Source organism: Jaculus jaculus, chromosome 6 (assembly GCF_020740685.1).
Source record: "Jaculus jaculus isolate mJacJac1 chromosome 6, mJacJac1.mat.Y.cur, whole genome shotgun sequence".
Taxonomy (NCBI): domain Eukaryota; kingdom Metazoa; phylum Chordata; class Mammalia; order Rodentia; family Dipodidae; genus Jaculus; species Jaculus jaculus.
The window spans coordinates 160,915,343-160,937,353 of NC_059107.1; the positions used below are offsets into that span (position 1 = coordinate 160,915,343).

The 22,011-nt window shown below is 54.9% G+C and overlaps 1 protein-coding gene across 1 annotated transcript in view; it reads right to left on the reverse strand.

Annotated features, from left to right (window-relative positions):
* Positions 1–20,002, reverse strand: part of Sult4a1 (sulfotransferase family 4A member 1) — a 34,329-nt gene extending 14,327 nt beyond the window's left edge. The window contains exons 1-4 of the mRNA XM_045153033.1: positions 19,808–20,002; positions 8,323–8,453; positions 6,522–6,602; positions 5,934–6,060 (exon numbers count right to left, since the gene is read on the reverse strand). Of these exons, the coding sequence (XP_045008968.1) occupies positions 5,934–6,060; positions 6,522–6,602; positions 8,323–8,453; positions 19,808–19,976 (508 nt within the window). The 5' untranslated portion in view covers positions 19,977–20,002. The remainder of the gene's footprint in view (positions 1–5,933; positions 6,061–6,521; positions 6,603–8,322; positions 8,454–19,807) is intronic.
* Positions 20,003–22,011: the final 2,009 nt, after the last annotated feature.

A 22,011-nucleotide genomic window follows, 5' to 3' on the forward strand; every position in this document is an offset into this window, starting at 1 on the left:
GTCACAGTGACCCTGCCCACAGAACACCCACACTGCATGTGTCACAGTGACCCTGTCCACCGAACACCCCACACTGCACGTGTCACAGTGACCCTGCCCACTGAACACCCACACTGCACGTGTCACAGTGACCCTGTCCACAGAACACCCCACACTGCACGTGTCACAGTGACCCTGTCCACAGAACACCCCACACTGCACATGACACGGCTAACCACCCTATTCACAGAACAACCCACGCTGCACATGTCACAGTTAACCACTTTTTCCACAGAACACCCCACACTGCACGTATCACAGCTAGCCACCCTGTCCACAGAACACCCCACACTGCACGTGTCACAGTGACCCTGTCCACAGAACACCCCACACTGCATGAGTCACAGTGACCCTGTCCACAGAACACCCCACACTGCATGAGTCACAGTGACCCTGTCCACAGAACACCCCACACTGCACATGTCACAGTGACCCTGTCCACAGAACACCCCACACTGCACATGACACAGCTAACCACCCTATTCACAGAACACCCCACACTGCATGTGTCACAGCTAACCACTCTGTCCACAGAACACCCCACACTGCACGTGTCACAGTGACCCTGTCCACAGAACACCCCACACTGCACATGTCACAGTGACCCTGTCCACAGAACACCCCACACTGCACATGACACAGCTAACCACCCTATTCACAGAACACCCCACACTGCACGTGTCACAGCTAACCACTCTGTCCACAGAACACCCCACACTGCACGTGTCACAGTGACCCTGTCCACAGAACACCCCACACTGCACATGACACGGCTAACCACCCTATTCACAGAACAACCCACGCTGCACATGTCACAGTTAACCACTTTTTCCACAGAACACCCCACACTGCACGTATCACAGCTAGCCACCCTGTCCACAGAACACCCCACACTGCACGTGTCACAGTGACCCTGTCCACAGAACACCCCACACTGCATGAGTCACAGTGACCCTGTCCACAGAACACCCCACACTGCATGAGTCACAGTGACCCTGTCCACAGAACACCCCACACTGCACATGTCACAGTGACCCTGTCCACCGAACACCCCACACTGCACATGACACAGCTAACCACCCTGTCCACAGAACACCCCACACTGCATGTGTCACAGCTAACCACTCTGTCCACAGAACACCCCACACTGCACGTGTCACAGTGACCCTGTCCACAGAACACCCCACACTGCACATGTCACAGTGACCCTGTCCACAGAACACCCCACACTGCACGTGTCACAGCTAACCACCCTATTCACAGAACACCCCACACTGCACGTGTCACAGCTAACCACTCTGTCCACAGAACACCCCACACTGCACGTGTCACAGTGACCCTGTCCACAGAACACCCCACACTGCACGTGTCACAGCTAACCACCCTATTCACAGAACAACCCACACTGCACGTGTCACAGCTAACCACCCTGTCCACAGAACACCCCACACTGCACATGTCACAGTGACCCTGTCCACAGAACACCCCACACTGCACGTGTCACAGCTAACCACCCTATTCACAGAACAACCCACACTGCACGTGTCACAGCTAACCACTCTGTCCACAGAACACCCCACACTGCACGTGTCACAGCTAACCACGCTGTCCACAGAACACCCCACACTGCACGTGTCACAGCTAACCACGCTGTCCACAGAACACCCCACACTGCATGAGTCACAGTGACCCTGTCCACAGAACACCCCACACTGCACGTGTCACAGCTAACCACCCTATTCACAGAACACCCCACACTGCACGTGTCACAGCTAACCACTCTGTCCACAGAACACCCCACACTGCACGTGTCACAGTGACCCTGTCCACAGAACATCCCACACTGCACATGTCACAGTGACCCTGTCCACAGAACACCCCACACTGCACATGACACAGCTAACCACCCTATTCACAGAACACCCCACACTGCACGTGTCACAGCTAACCACTCTGTCCACAGAACACCCCACACTGCACGTGTCACAGTGACCCTGTCCACAGAACACCCCACACTGCACATGTCACAGCTAACCACCCTATTCACAGAACAACCCACACTGCACGTGTCACAGCTAACCACCCTGTCCACAGAACACCCCACACTGCACATGTCACAGTGACCCTGTCCACAGAACACCCCACACTGCACGTGTCACAGCTAACCACCCTATTCACAGAACAACCCACACTGCACGTGTCACAGCTAACCACTCTGTCCACAGAACACCCCACACTGCACATGTCACAGCTAACCACGCTGTCCACAGAACACCCGACACTGCACGTGTCACAGCTAACCACCCTGTCCACAGAACACCCCACACTGCACGTGTCACAGCTAACCACGCTGTCCACAGAACACCCCACACTGCACGTGTCACAGCTAACCACGCTGTCCACAGAACACCCCACACTGCACGTGTCACAGCTAACCACCCTGTTCACAGAACACCCCACACTGCACGTGTCACAGTGACCCTGTCCACAGAACACCCCACACTGCACGTGTCACAGTGACCCTGTCCACAGAACACCCCACACTGCACGTGTCACAGTGACCCTGTCCACAGAACAACCCACACTGCACGTGTCACAGCTAACCACTCTGTCCACAGAACACCCCACACTGCACATGTCACAGCTAACCACGCTGTCCACAGAACACCCGACACTGCACGTGTCACAGCTAACCACCCTGTCCACAGAACACCCCACACTGCACGTGTCACAGCTAACCACGCTGTCCACAGAACACCCCACACTGCACGTGTCACAGCTAACCACGCTGTCCACAGAACACCCCACACTGCACGTGTCACAGCTAACCACCCTGTTCACAGAACACCCCACACTGCACGTGTCACAGTGACCCTGTCCACAGAACACCCCACACTGCACGTGTCACAGTGACCCTGTCCACAGAACACCCCACACTGCATGTGTCACAGTGACCCTGTCCACAGAACACCCCACACTGCACGTGTCACAGTGACCCTGTCCACAGAACACCCCACACTGCACGTGTCACAGTGACCCTGTCCACAGAACACCCCACACTGCACGTGTCACAGTGACCCTGTCCACAGAACACCCCACACTGCACATGACACAGCTAACCACCCTATTCACAGAACAACCCACACTGCACGTGTCACAGCTAACCACTCTGTCCACAGAACACCCCACACTGCATGTGTCACAGCTAACCACGCTGTCCACAGAACACCCCACACTGCACGTGTCACAGCTAACCACGCTGTCCACAGAACACCCCACACTGCACGTGTCACAGTGACCCTGTCCACAGAACACCCCACGCTGCATGTGTCACAGTTAACCACTTTTTCCACAGAATGCCAAGACTATACAAGTCACCTGGCCTGGGGATCTCTTGGCTCCTGGACCCTGGGTCTTGGGCCACCAACCAGCACATGTGGGTCTCACTCTGCTACCTCCTGTCTAGCAGGAAATCTTTTGAAATTTTTGGTGGTACTGAGGATTAAACCCTAGGCCTCTTGCATGCTAAGCAAGCTCACTAGCTCTAAGCTGCATTCTCAACCCTTCTTCCACTTTGTGTTGAGTCAGGGTCTCACTAAGTTGTCCAGCCTGGTCTTGAACTCATCCTGTGGCCCAGGCAGGCCTTGAATCTGCATTCCTCCTGCCTTGTACCGTGAGGCCTAGCTAGGAAATGGTGTCCTTTGAATGTCCCTTGTGCTCTTAGCTTCCACCTTGAGGAAAAATAGGAAGCGTTCACAATAGTCTTGGCGCATGTTAGCTGATTTCTCTAAGTCCCTTGTGAAGCTCCTAGCAGAAGCCACCTTCGGTCAGTTTCCTGTTCCTCCTCCCACACTAACCTCCCTGCGCAATGCCCCCTCGGACCCGCGTCCTGCCGTCTGCCTCTGACGCCCAGTCCAATGACAAGTGTGCCGTGTGGCTGCATTCATGGGCACCTAGTGCACCTTGAGCATGTGTGCACACGTGGATGGTTGCCCTCCTCCCAACTCCCTCCAGGCAAGAACCTAGTCCTCTTGTCCCAAAGGCCATAAGGTCACGCTGTAGGGAAATCGTCTCCCTTCCAGTGGTTTCATTTCCTGTCAGAGTACACAAGAATGCTTGTAGCTACTGTAATATATTCATTAATATCTGAGAGACCTTCAGTGGACAATGGGAATTAACTCTCCCAAAGTGAGTATCAATTAAATAATTAACATGTACGTTGACTTAATAATTGACTAAATTTCAAGCTTCAGGCCTTTCAGATGAAACCAGGAAGTCATTATGCAGGGGTTTAAAATCATCTGTTACAAGAGATACGTGATACTACCACGAACTCATACCATAACATTTTTGAGGTATTTATTTTTCTTACTAATAAAATAGATGATGACTTTCAGGCATTATGTAGGAAACATGGAAGCTTTCAGTTAAGGTGCTATTTGCTAAGGAAAGCAACAGAAACTTTTTAAAGTTTTTTTCTTGTTTATTTATTTATTTAGTTTGTTTGTATGTTTTATTTTGTTTTTCAAGGTACAGTCTCACTCTAGTCCAGGCTGACCTGGAATTCATTATGTAGTCTCAGGGTGGCCTCGGACTCACGGCAATCCTCCTACCTCTGCCTCCCGAGTGCTGGGATTGAAGGCATGTGCTTATTTTTATTTCTTTATTCGAGAGGGACAGATAGACAGAGAAAGAGGCAGAGCAGGAGAAGAGAGAGAGAGAGAGAGAGAGAGAGAGAGAGAGAGAGAGAGAGAGAGAGAGAATGGACACTCCAGGGCCTCCAGGCACTGCAAACTCCAGATGCATGTGCCACCTTGTGGCTTACGAGGGTCTTGGGGAATTGAGCCTCAAACCAGGGTCCTTAGGCTTCACAGGCAAGCACTTACCCACTAAGCCATCTCTCCAGCCCCAAAGCAACAGAAAATTTTGTACATGCCAAACTATGGGAGGGCCTCGAAGAAACCTGTTCTACTGATTGGGCTTTGACCTGGCTGCCCATGCGCATGAAAATCAAGAGTATTGCTGACATTCAGAGTGGCGTGACGGCACTAAATGTGTCCCATTAAAATATTTTATTTCAAAATTTGTGTAGGAAACGATATAATGGCTTTCATCACACACAAAAAAAGTCCCGGTGTGGATTTACTGTGTGACATAAGGCACTTCCAAATGTCTGGGTGCCCACCAGACTGCCCACTTGCCAGTCGCCTCATGGTGACATGAGTATCACCAGGGGAGGCGGGAGCCCACACGGAGGAGGTGCTACCACTGCTCCAAGGGGACAAGTGGCCTGGTGGGGTAGAGAAAACCAAAGTCAGCTGGACGTGGGGGGACGCACCTTTAATCCCAGCACAGGTAGGAAAGTCGCCGTGAGCTTGAGGCCAGCCTGAGACTACATAGTGAACTCCAGGTCAGCCTGGACTAGAGTGAGACCCGCCCTCAAAAAACCAGAGAGAGAGAAACAACCAAGGTCTGGGAGATATGGGGTGCTTCCTCCCTGGCTAACGTCCTCACCTCCCTGGGAGAGCTGGCGTGGCCCTGCTCAGCGTACCCAGCCCCCAAGTGTGCCCAGCTCTTCAATCTGCCTGCCTAGGAAGTCCCAAGGCCACATGCCTGTCACTTCTCAATTAACAGCAGCGGGGGCGGGGCCTCTGGGTTCACAGTTCCTTCTCACCTGGTTAGCAACTCAGGCAGGAAAGATAGGGGGACTCAGGACCCTCAGGGTGGCTGGGTTAGGGCCCTGCTCTGCCAGCGCCACCTCCAGCACCCAGAGTCCCCCAGCCTCGGCATCTCCGCTGGTGGGTGGAGGTGGGAAGGTAGGCCCACCCACCCTGTTGCTGGGTTCAGGAGGCACAGGTGAGTGTGGGCGGGCCGGGCCTGGCTGGGGCACTCACATTTGTCGTTCATGAACCTCCGGCAGAACTCCTGGAAGGTGCCGCGGTAGCTCATGGTGCGCAGCGAGCGGTGGAACTGGTAATAGGACACCACCAGGTCCTTGGGGTTGCGGGCCATGTAGATGACCTGTGGACGGCAGCACAGGACGGCGGTCAGTTCTTCCTCCTCCAGGGCAGGCGGCTCCCCGGCCTGCTCCCTTCATGGCAGGGGGCCTCCGGGCCTCATCTGGCTGCAGCTGTGCCCGCCCACGTAGATGCCCGCTGGCCCAGGCGCCCTGTGTGTTCAAGCACCTGTGGCCGCCCTCGTCCCCTAATGCTACTGGGACGTCATGACTGAGCACCACGAGGAACAGCAAAAGCGAGGCGAGCCCGCGCCCTCACATCTGGATCACGGAGGTGATCAACCATGAGGGGACCCCCTTCCCTGCTGAGCGGTAATGCACGGAGAAAGGACAGGCAAGATCCAAGCTGGTCTCAGACGATCTCCACACGCTGAAGTTCCAGAGGAAGATCCCAGGGCAGGGACAGGGGGACCTCGGGGCACTGCTCAGGCCTTGCTAAGGACACAGTGAAAGGGGCGGAGGTTACCTTGGAGTCCCCATTGTGGAGGTCAGAGGGCAGGAAGCGGTAGGGGAGATGGCTCTTGATGAGGCGGGGAGATGTCAGTTCCTGCAGGCAGAGGGGACTCTGAGAAGAGGTGTGATGCCTGTACACACACACACACACACACACACACACACACACACAACACCTCTCCCCTCACAGCGCACTGGGAAGAGACACACACCACCTGACTGATTTCCCACCTGACCCATCTGGACCTGGTCCATAGCAGGCTGAACCTAGGGGTGGAGACAAGGGTGCCACCCTCAACCCGAGGCGTCTGGTCTGCTCAGCCAAGACCGAGGAAGGGCCTTGCAAAGGGCCAGCAGGGCACAGGCAAGGAGCAGCGCCTGCAAGATCATGACGGCTCCCAGCCAGCGCCTGCTGCTTCTGTCCATCCCTTGTCCCTTCCCACACAGCGCCTGACTGATGCTGGACAAGGGTTGGCTCAGAGCCCCTCTTCCCCCATCTGCTTCTGTTTGGACTGTGGGGTCTCTGTGCCCACTGGTCCTCTGCTCCTCCCCGCTCCCGGGCCATCCCCAGATACCTGATCCTGATCCGCTGGCCCAGCTCTCCCTACGGTGACCACAGCTTCCTGCCCACTGCTGCCCCCCATGCCAATGGCGGGGGCAGCGCCAGCACAGAGCACTCGGAGTGACTCGAGTGGGGCAGCCAATGCAGCTGGGCATGGAGTATAGACAGAGGGGTGAGCTCAAGGGGCCCGATGGAGTCAGAGACGGGCTCACTCAGGATCGGAGCTGCAGAGGGGTTAACTGCTACGACATGGGAGTGGCCATTCCAGAAGGCTTTCCTAGTGGGAGGGGGCAGGCGAGGCCATGACTGTGGTGGCCTGAGCTCCAGAGGTGGCAGCAGAAACAGAGTAGACAGGGCAGAGGAAGAACGCACAGAACCTGTTGATATCTATCCTTCCTCCCTCCCTTCCTGCCTTCCTTCCTGCCTTCCTTCCATCCACTCATCCTCTTTTTGGTTTTTTGAGGTAGGGCCTCACTTTAGCCCAGGCTGACCTAGAATTCACTACGTAGTCTCAGAGTGGCCTCAAACTCACAGCGATCCTCCTGCCACTGCCTCCAAGTGTTGAGATTAAAGGAGTGCGCCACCACGCCTGGCCATTATTATTAATTTTTTGACAAGGTCTCACCCTGCTGGCCTTGAATTCGTAGTGATCCTCCTGCCTCATCCTTCCCTATGCTAGGATTACAAATGTAAGCCACCTCACCTATCTTATTTCATTTTGAACACCAAAGATCTGACGTAAACATCCGCTCATGCTCCATAGACAGAGGAAGGGGGGAGGATGCCAGGGTCTGCTGCCCCCTGGTGGTCCTCTCATGCTTCCACACCCTATGCTAGTTCCTCCCCACCTCAAAAACTCCGTGAACTGGGGCTGGAGAGATGGCTTAGCAGTTAAGCTCTTGCCTGTGAAGCCTAAGGACCCCGGTTCCAGGCTTGATTCCCCAGGACCCACGTTAGCCAGATGCACAGGTGGGCGCACACATCTGGTGTTTGTAGTGGCTGGAGGCCCTGGCGCGCCCATTCTCCCCCCCCCCCCCGTCACTCTCAAATAAATAAATAAAAATAAACAAAAATTTTTTTTTTAAAAACCTTCATGAACTGGACAGTCATTGGCTCCAAGGTCACGCTCATGCCACAGGCCTGTGAGTTTCTGGCTGTCTAGAGCTACCTGGAGGCCCTCAGTCATCCCCTCCCACAGAGCCGCCACGAGCCCCTATGGAAACAGCCGTCATGCGTGCCTGCCCCACAGTACCTTGATGATGTCCAGGCCAGGCTGAGGGTACTCCAACACGGGGAGCTGCTCGTCAATGTTCATCAGGCCAATCTCGTCAGGGTCGGCCCCCTGGCTCACCAGGTAGACTACCTCCTGCAACAGGCTTGTGCCTGGGGAAAGAGGCCGGGGGCGAGGACTCAGAAAGCACCTGGGCTGGCCCTGAACTCGTGCCGTCAGGCAAGGGGGTGAGGGGCCACAGGGAGCAAGTGGAGCCTGGTAAGCCAGGTGGTGGATCCTGCACCGCTGGTACCTGCTGGGCTTGCAATTATGCTTCTGCAGAAGGATCCAGAAGGCAAAATGAGCTGCAGTGACAGAGGGGATACCGGTGGCCACGCAGGGAGGTCACTAGTGACCCGGGACCTTTTGGTAACAGACACTTGCACTTCCAAGGTCTAGCTGTTTTGTGAATGATGAGGCTAGGACTGTTCTAGAACATGCCTGCTGGCTTGCTTCCTTTGGGCATATGCTTAGTTATAGTAGACACCAGGCCAATGTGTGTAATGAGCCTGCTGCTGACTCTGCTCGTCTCTCCTGTGTCTACCAGAAAGTTCCGCTCCAGGCTTGAGAGCCGTCCACCCCATGGTCCCTGAGTCCCAGCGTGGCAGGATCGCTTCTCCAGACATCCTGCCCGCTGAACACTGAAGGAGCCCTTAGCCGTAGGGTCTGCATGGTCAAAGAAGAAATGTTCAGGAAGGAGAAGAAAAGTTTTACAAAGCCATGGCAAAAAAGAGTAAAAGGATAGATGAGAGCTGGGCATGGTGGCACAGGCCTTTAATCCCACTACTCTTATGGGAGGCAGAGGTACGAGGATCGCCATGAGTTCGAGGCCACCCTGAGATTAGATAGTGAATTCCAGGTCAGCCTGGGCTAGAGTGAGACTCCACCTCAAAAAATAAAAAAATAAAAAAAATAAAAAGCTAGGGGATGGCTCAGCAGGCAAATTGCCTGTCTGGCATACCTGAGGACCTGAGTTCAATCACCAGCGTCTACAGAAGAATGCCAACTATGGCAGCGTGCGCCTGCATCCCAGCACTGGGAAGGCGGGGACAGGAGGGTATCTGGGGCTCACTGGCCAGCTGTCTAGCCTGCTGGGTGAGCTCCGGCCAGAGGGACCCTGTCTCAGGAGAGGTGTACAGCACCTGAGAAACTATTCCCAATGTTGTTCTCTGGGTCCCACAAGCATGTGCCATGCATGCACATTCACACTCAGGCACACTCACAGATTTAAAAGAGTTAGGACACTAATCTCACGGTCCCAGAAGAGAAGACAAGAGAATGGGGGAGCAAAGATGATTGAGGAAGGATGGCTTAGCAGTTAAGGCATTTGCCTGCAAAGCCAAAGGACCCAGGTTCAATTTTTCAGGACCCACGTTAGCCAGATGCACAAGGGGCGCACATGTCTGGAGTTTGTTTTCAGTGGCCGGAAACGCTGGCATGCCCATTCTCTCTCTCTCTCTCTCTCTTTTCTGTTAAATAAATAAATAAAAATAGAATATTTTAAAAAGATGATTGAGGTGAGTTTTTTCACAATGCAAGCACATGAGCCCCTTTCCCCCAACACAGGGCCACATAGACCCTGTGGGGCAGAGCCATTCTGCCGCTGCAAGGTGGGGACCCACTAAAGGATGGGGACACTAAAGCCTAAGGTCCTAGGAGCTGGCTCCAGTACCCTGGGCACCCAGGAAGCAGAGGGAACCTTTGGGAGAGTGAGGACAGACTGGGCCCTGGAATCTTGTGCCCCACTGAGCTGTCAGGCGTTTACAGAGTGGAGACACTGGAGGTCATGCCCATGAAGCAGCTGGAGGTGGGAGTGAGGAGGGTCCCTGATAAAGGACAGTGCAAAGACAGTGAAGACGGCCCCAAGCCTCTACTCTGAGCCTGCCTAGAGTGTGAGTGGCACCGGGTGTTGTCCATGAAAGGACAGAGGAAGCGCCCTGATGCCAAGGCTCTGTGGCTCCCCGTCTCCTGCCAGGAGTGGGACAGAACAGCCCTGTCCTGGGAGCTGGAGCCCAGGAAGAAACACGGCCTGGTCCTAGGCTGCGGGCACTGCAGGTACAGTATGAAAGGCAGTTCAGCGGCCCTTGCTGATGAGTGACATTTGAGCAGATACAGAAGGAGGGAGGGAGGAACGGGCTCCCACAGAGGACCAGCAAGGAGGGCTGGGGCGCCGCTGATATGCTTCACAGCCTTAGTAAGCTCTTGCATTCTTGCTTTGTTTTGCATTTTCAAGGTAGGGTCTCGCTCTAGCCCAGGCTGGCCTGGAATTCACTATGTATTCTCACGCTTGCCTCAAACTCACAGTGATCCTCCTACCTCAGCTCCCCAAGTGCTGGGATTAAAGGTGTGTGCCAACAAGCCCGCTTTTATATCTATAGGGCCTGGGTATCTAGCTCAGTCTAACCCTGAGCTCACCATCCTCTGGCCTTGGCCTGCCAAGTGTAGAGATTATGGGGTTACAGTGGCATCTCACTCTTTTGGGGGTCTAGGCTTCCTTCAGCTCCTTATTTCCTGACTCCTCGGTGGTCTCCTCCATCCTGCCCGAGGCCTCACTCTGTGTGAGCTAGGCCCCTCCCAGGTGAGGGTGGGAGGCAGAAGCAACCTTGTGTGAAGGGCAGGGCCGTGTGTGTGTGTGTGTGTGTGTGTGTGTGTGTGTGTGTGAGAGAGAGAGAGAGAGAGAGAGAGAGAGAAGCAGTCCCAGACTGGCTACTAGCTGCTTCCACAGGAAGCGCTTACTACCTCCACTCCCTGTGGGCCCCTCCCACCCCACAAGGCAGTACTTTGGAGTCAATGTCCCCAAAGAGGATGCCTCCAGTGTGGCATCTTGGGAGTCAAGGATTTCGGAACTCAAGTGTGGCATCTTGGGAGTCAAAGATTTCGGGACTCTGCTTCATGTTCTACCAGGTACCTCCACCTGTGCCGTGTCCCCACATCTACAACTTCTCAGCACCTGTGCCCTCAGAGAACAAGCCTGCTTTCAACAGCCCCTGTGAAGCGGTCACTGGGAGCCACCGCCTTCCCTCAGCCAACACCTGGCTAGTGCATCTCACCTGTCCACCTCCTCAGCTAACATCTGGCCAGCACGCCTGACCTCCCAGGCTCCTCCAGGTCACAATTTTGTCGCTCCAGTCTTCCTGTCAGTTGCATGGGGCTTTTAATTTATTTGTCTGTCTGTCTGTCTGTCTGTCTGTCTGTCTGTCTGTCTGTCTATCTATCTATCTATCTATCTATCTATCTATCTATCTATCTATTTATTTATTTATTACAGAGAGAGAGAAAATAGGTGTGCCAGGGCTTCCAGCCACTGCAAACGAACTCCAGATGCAAGTGCTACCTTCTGCATCTGGCTTACGTGGAATCGAACTGGGGTCCTTAGGCTTCGCGGGCAAACACCTTAACTGCTAAGCCATTTCCCTAGCCCTGCCTGAGGATTTTAGAGCAAGCACTGCTCCATGCAGTGCTCTGCCTGCCCCGCAGACACCCCACAGTCCACTCAGCACAGGAGACTGAATCCTCCAGGACCCTGGACAGCAGCGAGCGTTCCAAAGAGGACCCAGCAGAGCCTGGCCCCAGAGGCCCCCTCAGGACGCTGAGGAAGGACGCTCGGCCTCCATGGGGACCCCGCTTCCAAATCTGAGCTGAGCTGCACCACGACATGCCCCACCCCTGCCAAGGCCCGGGCACCCCCGCCCTGGGGGCTTCCACCCACCCAGCTCTCAGCTGTCAAGACGGCCCAGTTTGCCGAGGAAGCCAGGAAGCTCCAGTGGAGAAGTGCTGGTCACCCGCCTTGGTACCCGTGACGAAGCCGGGGTGAGAGCCAGCTGGCGGCACTGGCCCGGCCCACACGGCCATCCCAACTCTCCGAAGAAAATGCTCGCCATCACCTTCCTCCTCTGAGCCTCACACGCAGGCACCGCTTCTCACAGCGTCTCATTTCACCCCGGCAACCTACGCCTACAGCAGTAACATGAGTTCATGTGAACCGGCCCTCCTCACCCGCTGCTACCCCCACAGACATGCCTGCCACACTCACACACTTTCGCCACACAGACATGCACCATGTCACATACACACGCACCCTACATGCGCTCTACGGACAAGGGTTTGCATTTGCATATGCACACCACGCAGACACCTAACAGCAACATGGCACATACACGTACACACTTGGATTCATACACGTGCATCACATCCCCGTGCCATACACACATGTACCGACCATGCATGTGTGCACACCTGGCTCACAAAGTAAGTGAGCGGCAAACTGAGGCCACACATGTATGTCTTCACCCCCGTGCCAGAGTCGTGACCTTCAGCCTTCCATTCCCAACTAGGGATGGACTGCACAAGGGTGAGATGAGAGGCACTGGTCAGGTGTTAGATGGGGGTGCTGGGACCCACCCATGGTGGGTGTGCAGCTCAGCCTCACCCAGGGCCCTGGGAGATGGGAGGTGGCCACATTCCTGCTGGGCCCTCAGTCTAGTAGCCAGACCTTTCCCCCATGGATAACAAGAGGAAGTAGCCCCAGTCACCGAGAGTGACCAGCTCCTCTGACACCACGAGGCTGCACACATTGGGCCCCACCATTCCCAGGGGCTCCGGCAACCCTGTCACAGTGTAGAGACCCTGAAAACCTGCACGTTGCCAGTGACTCAAGCACCAATCCTCTGGGCCTCAGTTTCTTCACAGGGCAAGTCTCTGTGGAACCATTCCTCTGTCACATTCAAGTTGCACCCAACCTGCCCAGGAGGTGCCAGGTGCCACCGCAGCCCCTGTAAGCAGCTGTTAGGCCTGCGGGGCAAAGCACCCAGCCCTGGGAAGCGCACCAGAGAACATCCAGGCAGGCACCTGGAGGTGGGCCTAAGCACAAGCAGGAACACGCGGGCTGCAGGAGGCCCTGAGAGGGGCCATCCGAGTCCTTAAAACATGGCCACGGGATCCCGCTGCGGCTGAAGTACAACCAGGTGACCTTCCACGGTCATCACGAATCTCTGGCCATGTCTGCTCATTCTCTGCATTTCCTCCACCACTGAGAAGAATGTCCCCCAGGCTGGCCTGCTTGTCCCTGAAGCCAAAAGGAGATAGAAGCAGAGTGGCCAGCCATACCCCACTGGAACAGAGCCCAGACACCCTGCAGATATGGGAGCCATCTCCAACCAAGCCCACTTAGACAGAACCAGAGCCTTGTCCTGATCCAAGGTACAGAGCGAACACGCAGGCAGAGGGGAAAGACACTTCAGAGGAAAGCATGAGCGCAGGCAACACTGCGTCCCAAGCTCTGCAGGCCGGAAGACAGTGGAGGCCGGTCTGCAGAGCGGACAGGCTGGGAGGGAGGCCCGGGAAGGAGGCTCGGTCCCACAGTTAACAGACAAGTGGGGTTCTGAAGATGGGCCGTTCTCCTCAGACACGAGGGATGTTTAGGGAGAGGAAAAGGAGAGAGTAGTATGCCTGACAAAAGATGAGGGGCAAGAAATGACCTGACCGCTGACTGTCCCCACAGCTGGGTGCAGAAGCCTGCAGATCACATGGGGCAGAGAACCAAGGTGTATGCTTCCAACACCACCTCTGAGTTAAAGGTGAACAATAGGGGAGCCAGAGCCGGGTGTGGTGGCACATGCCTTTAATCCCAGCACTCAGGAGGCAGAGGTAGGATCACAGAGATTTCGAGGCCACCCTGAGACTACATAGTGAATTCCAGGTCAGCCTGGGCTAGAGTAGGACCCAACCTCGGAAAACAAAAACAAACAAATAAACTTAAAGGGAAGCCAGAAGGCCACTGCAGTGCCCCTGGGGTGAAGGAAGGGTCCCAAGACAGTGGACAGTGGGTAGATCTGAGCCCCTATTGGGGGCAAGGCATAGAAGCCAGAAACAAATGGATTTGTTTCATTCCCATGGAGAAATTCCTATTGTCTGGAAAAGGAATGAAGACTCGGGAAGAAAATGATCCCAAGGGCAGGGACAGTGCCTAGAATGGAAGTAGAGGAAGAGCAGTCTGTTGGGGATTCCCCCCCCCAAGCTTCTGAGCAACACCCTCCATGCACTGTTCTCGTCTCTGTGCCTCAGCAGCAGGGTGACTCTGAACTAGCCTGAGCCTCTAAAAAGAAAGTACAAAAGCTTGGGAGATGGCTTAGTCGGTCAAGCGCTCGCCATATAATCGTGAGGACCCGAGTTCAGATCCCCAGCACCCACGTGAAATCCAGGTGTGGTGGTGTGCAGCTGTGCTCTCAGAGCTGTGGGGCGGAGGCGGGGGCCTCAGGGGCATGCTGACTAGTTAGTGTAGACGAGTCAGTGAGCCACAGGCTCATAAGAGACCTGCTTCCAGAGCATAAGGTGGAGAACAACAGAGGAAGACACCTGATGTCTGCCTCTGACCACCACACACGTGTGCGTGCACACACACACACACACACACACCATACACACACACACCATACACACACACACACCATACACACACACACACACATACACACCATACACACACACACACACACACCATACACACAAAACCTTTCTAACTAAAAAGTAAACAGGGCTGAAGAGATGGCTTGGTGGTTAAAGCACTTGCTAGCAAAGCCAAAGGACCCAGGTTCAATTTCCCAATACCCACACAAAGCTGGATGCAAGAGGTGGTGCATGCGTCTGGAGTTTGCAGTGGCCAGAGACCCTGGCATGCCCATTCTCTCTCTAGTAAAGAAATAAATAAGAAATATTTTAAATAAATAAATAAAGGGCTGGGAAGATGGTTCAGTGGTTAAAAGAGACTTGATTGCAAAGGCTGACAGCCTGGTTCGATTCCCCAGCACACACACAAAGCCGAATGAACAAAGTGGCACACGCGTCTGGAGTTCATTCGCAGTGGCCAGAGGCCCTGGCATGCCCATACTCACTGTTTCTCTTTCTCTCTCAAATAAATAAATAAATAAAGTATTTTAAGCTGGGCATGGTGGCACACACCTTTAATCCCAGTACTCAGAGGCAGAGGTAGGAGGATCACTCTGTGTTCAAGGGCAGCCTGAGACTACAGAGCAGGTTCCAGGTCAGCCTGAGCTAGAGTGAGACCCCGCCTCAAAAGCCACAAAGAAATAAATAAATTTTTAAAGCGCATGAGCCCCTGGCAGACTACCAGCAGTGAAACACAGGCACACAGGACTCCAATACTGGCCACAGAAGTATGAGGGCATGCCTAGCCATTTCTGTTGTATTTTGATTCTGAAATGTCCCTCACAGCTCACATGTTACATATTTGGTCCTCCAGCTGGTGGCACTATTTTGGGAGGCTGTGTCATCTTTAAGAAGTGGAACCCAGCTGGCAGAAGTAGATCACTGGGGGTGGGTCCTTGGGGGACTTATCCCTGCTCACTTCCTGTCTCAGTCCTCTTCTTGGTCCACCATGACATGAACAGCCTCTGCCACACACTCCTGCCACCATGCACCAAAGTTAACCTGTCCTTCCTTAAGTTGCTTCTGAGGGCTAGAGAGCTGGCTTAGCAAGCAGTTACAGCACTTGCCTGAGGAGCCGAAGGACCCATGTTCTATTCTCCAGATCCCACATTAGCCAGATGCACAAAGGTGAGGCAAGCACAAGGTCGCACATGCCCACTAGGTAGTGCAAGCGTCTGGAATTCAATTGCATTGGCTCAGGCCCTGGTGTGCCAATTCTCTCTCTCTCTCTCAAAATAATAATAATAATAATGTAAAAAATAAATTAAGTTGCCAGGCATGGTGGTTCACGCCTTTAATCCCAGCACTCGTGAGGCAGAGGTAGAAGGTTGCTGTGAGTTCACCCTGAGACTACAAAGTGAATTCCAGGTCAGCCTGGACTAGAGAGTGAGACTCTACCTCGAAAAACAAAACAAAATAAACAAACAAAAAAACAACTAATAAGTTGCCTCTGTGAGTCAGGATAATTCCTTAAAGGACTCAAGGGCCCCCTCGACCATAATCAGTGTGTGCTCCAGGTGACAGCCTCTCTCAGACCCCCAGCACTGGGCAGTGACGTACAAGTTTCCAGCAGAGAGAGGGAGATGCAGGCTCACCCAAAGACACCACCTCACTAGGCCCTTGCTGCTATACCAGCCCTCGGGAGGCTGCCGGGGACCCTCGGGTGCAGAAAACTTCTGGGGAGTTGGGAACCAGTTCTTCAGTGCCTTGACCACATCATTCAGGAGCTTTGTGGGAGGAGGAGCAGGGCATAAGAACCCTCAGTGGCACCTTAGGGCTGGCATGGCCATCACTCCTTTGCAGACTGTTCCCTGGTGCCCGCCATGGAAAAATAAGTGCGAAAGGAACAAAGAGAAGCAGCAGAAGGTGGGGAAGGACCAGGGACCACGGGCCTGCACAGTGTGTGGGCGCTCAGCTGCTCCTGAACTCCCAGCCACACGGTGACCAGAGCCTCGCCTGCCCGACGCATGCATGTGGGGAGAATGTTCTGTGGCGGGGGCTACAAAGGGGCTGCCATCAACCCGGCGCAGAGCCCAGCAGATGACCAGTGTCCAGATGCCCCTGGCATTGGCTCCTGGCTCTTCACGGTTCACACGCCTTCTAGCAAGGTGGCCTTCAGGCTGAAGGGGACAGGGAGAAGGCAAGGAGCAGAGGGGACCCAGTGAGAGCCAACAAGACCACAAGAGGGTCGGAAAGCACTTTCCTGGGGCTGGGGAGACGGCTCGGGGGGCAACACGCTGCTGCGCACGTGTGAAGACCCGCCTGCGGACTCCCAGGGCCAGTGGCAAACGTGGGCATGGTGGTGTGGGCCTGCAACCCTGGCACTGAGGCAGGGACAAGAGGATACCTAGAACTTACTGGCCAGCTAGTCTGGTCACACTGGTGAGTTCCAGGTTCAGTGAGCGATGCCGTCTCAAAGATAAGGTGCAGAGCAATGGAGGAAGGTCCCCAACATCCACCTCCGCCCTCCACACACACGTGACATGCACGTGCACCCACACAGCAATTCTCCTTCCGTTTCAATGAGGTGGCTCTCCAGGGTGTGGTGCGGGGAGGTCCTGAAGGGTCTTGGGGCCTCAGCTGTGGGAGGAGGCTCCGTTACTACGAACAACGGAGCCCCCGGTGTGCACCGTGGCATGTGCTTTGTGTAGTTGAAAGATGCACGTTACAAACAAGGGGAGAGCGTTATCTAGAAAACAACCTTAAAGCTGCATCCAGCCAGGCGTGATGCATGTCTGTAATTCCAGCACTCAGGAGCCTGAGACAAGAGGATCAAGAGTTCAAGGCCAAGCCTGGCATGGTGGCACACGCCTTTAATCTCAGCACTCCAGCACTAGGGAGGCAGAGGCAGGAGGATCACTATGAGTTCGAGGTCACCCTGACATAGTGAATTCCAGGTTCCAGGTCAGCCTGGACTAGAGGGAAACTTTGCAAAAAAAAAAAAAAAAGGAGTTCAAGGCCACCTGAGAGCTATGTCAGACCCTATCTTAAAAAAAAGTTAAAAAAAAAAAAAAAAAAAACCAGATGTGTTAGCACACACCTTTAATCCCAGAACTCAGGAGGTGGAGGTGGAGGTGGAGGCAGGAGGATTGCTGTGAGTTCGAGGCCAGCCTGAGAATACAGAGTGAATTTCAAGTCAGCCTAGCTAGAATGAGACCCTACCTCAAAAAGCCAAAAGAAAAAGAAAGGAAGGGGGCTGGAGAGATGGCTTAGCGGTTAAGCGCTTGCCTGTGAAGCCTAAGGACCCCGGTTCGAGGCTCGATTCCCCAGGTCCCACGTTAGCCAGATGCACAAGGGGGCGCACGCGTCTGGAGTTCGTTTGCAGAGGCTGGAAGCCCTGGCGCGCCCATTCTCTCTCTCTCCCTCTATCTGTCTTTCTCTCTGTCTGCCACTCTCAAATAAATAAATAAAAATTGAACAAAAAATATTAAAAAAAAAAAAGGAAGGAAGAAAGAATAAATGAGTGAATGAATGAACTGGTGCCTTATGGGGTAAATGGGATGAATACACCTCTAACTCCAGTACTGGAGAGGCTGAGGCAGGAGGATTGAGAATTCAAGGTCAGTCTGGGATATAGAGAGATCCTACCTCAAAATAAAAATAAAAAAACATAAAAGTTTATCTCCCCACCTCCCCACCCAGGTACCCAGAGAGCTCCCCACAAGAACCCACTAGGCCCCAACACAGGGTCCCCCCAGTAGCCCACCAGAGCCCCCAGAGGGGTCCTCAGTCCAAAGTCCTTTCCCAGTCCCTTCCAGTAACTCCTCAGTCCTCCTTCCCACCCAGCACCCAGGGCCTCGATCCCAGCAGCACCCCAGATACCTCCGAACTCCAAACTCCAAGTTTGCAAGAGTTCATCACAAGCAAACCCCATCCTGCACCCACAGGAGCCGCTGCTCACCCTCGCCCCACGTACACACCATCCACTCTGCGGCTACAACGGTATAAGCGTGTGTCGTCCTAAGCACAGCCCGAGGCTGGGTGCCAGAGCACTTGCCCGGCCTGCCCAAAGCCTTGGACTCATGCCCAGAACTAATAACAACAACAAAATCATAACCCAAGTACTGCCCCAAACCCAGCCGGGGACTTTGCACATCTCGACCCACACAGAGCAATTTCTCTAAAACTGACGTCCTAAGGTGCGGACCATGGGATGCAGTGCGGACCGCTCAGCCACAACCTGCGTTGACTCCCTCACCTGAACCTCGACTTGGTCCTCCAAGTGCAACTGTCTTCGTACCCCCGTACCTCCACTGACAGTCCCTACCACATTCTTCAGAGGGGCATTGGGCACCTGCATTGGGGGACTGGAACTCCACTCGGGGGGCCCAGGGCTTTTCGCATAACCTGCCACTTCGGGAGTCCAGCACCACGACCTGAGAACTACTGACCATCTTCTAAGCCATGGTGGGCTTCTTGGCCCAGTAGCAGCAAAGGTGCCCTGTGAGCACCCTGAAAGAACAGGGGAGTCTCGGCCTGCTCCTGCAAACCGCAGAAATGGCACCACACAGCCGTCCCTACACCAGACCTGGGCCTTTAAATCTCAGGTCTGCCTCTCACCAGCTGTGTGACCTTGGACAAGCCTCCTCCCCTCTCTATGCCTTGGCCCAAAATGTAAGGTGGGCTACCTTTACACGAAGGGTGCTGAATGCCAGGGTGGCAGCCCTGAAACATGGATGCTCGGGGACAGGGCTCGTCCCATCCCCCACCATGGCCCACGCTGGAAATGAACCCGGTTCACCTCCCTCCCCCCCCCCTTCCCGGATGTTCACTGGGACTTTGCAGTCATCAAAGGCTGGCCAGGACCCCGGAACAGAGAGGTTAAGTGACCTGCCCAAGGTCACACAGCCCAGCAGGTAACTGATGGGGCAGCCGGGCAGGGTGGAGGCCCGGGGTGCGTCCTCCCGGTGCGCCGGCCCCGCAGGCCCCATCGCCTGGGGCTGCGGCCGGGCGGAGGGCGCGGACCCGGGGCTCCCCGCCGCACGCTGCCCCCGGGCCCCGGGCGCCGGGCGGGGCGGCTCACCGGACTTGGGGTAGGTGACGATCCACACGTCGCTGGGCCGCACCGGGAAGTTGGTGATCTCCTCCATCTTCCCGCGGCAGAAGGGCGGCAGCCGCACGCCGTGGAACTCGAAGTACTTGCTCTCGAACTCCCCCGGGGTGCTGGGGGTCTCGGCCTCGCTCTCCGCCATGCCGCCGCCCGCGCCCCGCGCCCCGAGCCCCGCACCCGCGGCCGCAGCTCCGCAGGCGTGACGTCACGGCGCCGGCGCGCGGGGGCTCCGCTCCGCGGGCATGACGTCATGGCCGCGCCCCACGCACGCCGCCCGCCCGCGCCGCGTGACGTCACGGCGCCAGGGCCCGGGCCCGCCCCTCCGCTCCGCCGCCGCCGCCGCGCCCGCCTGCATGCGCGGGGACCCTCGGTCCTCTCGGTGATCCCCGGCCCTTGTTCCCCCTCCTCCCCATGGAACCGAGCACCTGCTCCTCCCTCCTCCTCCTCCCTCGTGAGCCTCAGCACCTGCTCCTCCATCCTCCTCCCTTACGATCCTGAGCACCTGATCCTCCCTCCTTTCTCCTCCCTCGTGATCCCCAGCACCTGCTCCTCCCAAGACACATGCTTGTACAATGTACAAATATACACTGCAGAAAGGTTTAAAATAAAATGCAGGTGGATTGCCATGAGTTTACTGACCCTACAGAGCTTACCAGCCCGGCTAGACCACCTAGCCAGTGAGTGACAAGAATCCTCCTGTCTCCGCCTCCCCAGTACTGAGACTACAGGCAATTCACCAGCCCAGCGTTTTGATACGGGTACTCAGGTCGTCGGGCTTGTGTGGCATACACTTTTCCCACGGCCTCAGGCTGGCCCTGAACTCAATAGACTCATTTCACAGCTTCTGAGCGTGAGTTTTGCAGGCTTTTATGCCTGGGTTTTCCATGTTCCAGCTCGTTTCCCGTAAGTGAAGTGTAATGGAACATTGGGGCGTGCGCAGAGGGCCCCAGCTCAGAGGGTACCACCTCCTCCCACCAGCCACAAACAAGCTTTTGATGGCCCACTCCTGTGTGGTGCCCCAGCCTTACCCAACCTCTGCCCCACTGCATTAAGTGGTTACGGGGATGTGGGCGCAGCTGCACAGGGTTAGCGGGACACTCTCCATGGTCTCTCAGAGTGGAGCACAATGAGGGCTGTCCTGCTGTGGACTGAGCATCATGGTACAGCCACTGGACAAGTGGCAACACTAGCTGCTCACCACCATGAAGGCGGCCAGGCTACAGAGGAGAAAACTGACAGCTGTCAAGCGTTTATGGAGCCGTGCAGTGGGCCCACTCACACCCCTCAAACAACCCAAAGTTCAAAAGAGCAGCACCCAGTTTCAAAAAAAAAACAAAACAGTACAAGCTGGGCATGGTGGCTCACAGCTTTAGCCCCAGCACTGGGGAGGCTGAGGTAGAGGGATCGAAGTGAGTTCCAGGTCAGCCTAGGCCAGAGTGAGACCTTGCTTAAAAAAAAAAAAAAAAAGAAAAAAGAAAGCAGAAAAAGATTGAGAGTGAAATTAGGGGCATTTCTTTCCTGCATTCCCTCTCTCCCTTCCCTCACCTCATCCCTTCCTTCCTTCCTTTAAGCAGAGTCCTATGTATCCCAGGCTGATCTCAAACTCCCCTTAGAGCTGAGTGACCTTGAACTTACAATCTCCCTGCCTTCACCTTCCAGGTGCTGGGATCACAGGTATGCCCGGTCACACTGCTCTCCCTCTCTTTCCTGCCTTCTGAGCAAAGGCTCTACATTTTAGTCTTGCTCTGGGCCCTCAGACTGTGTTTCATATAGGTGAGCATGTGAACATTACTGATGGTTTCACTGGGTTTGCATATGATCTACTTGATTGATGATGCAATGTGTGCATGTATATTTAAGCTGACCTAAAAATTGTAACAAGTATGGGCCGGGCGTGGTGGCACATGCCTTTAATCTCAGCACTCGGGAGGCAGAGGTAGGACTGCCATGAGTTCAAGGCCAGCCTGAGACTATACAGTGAATTTGGGTCAGCCTGCACTAAAGTGAGGCACTACCTCAAAAATTTAAAAAAAAAAATGTAATGAGTATATTAAAAGGAATGAAGGGAGCTGGAGAGATGGCTTATTGGTTAAGCCACTTGCCTCAAAGCCAAAGGACCCAGATTCAATTCCCCAGGACCCATGTAAGCCAGATACACAAGGTGGTGCGTGCGTCTG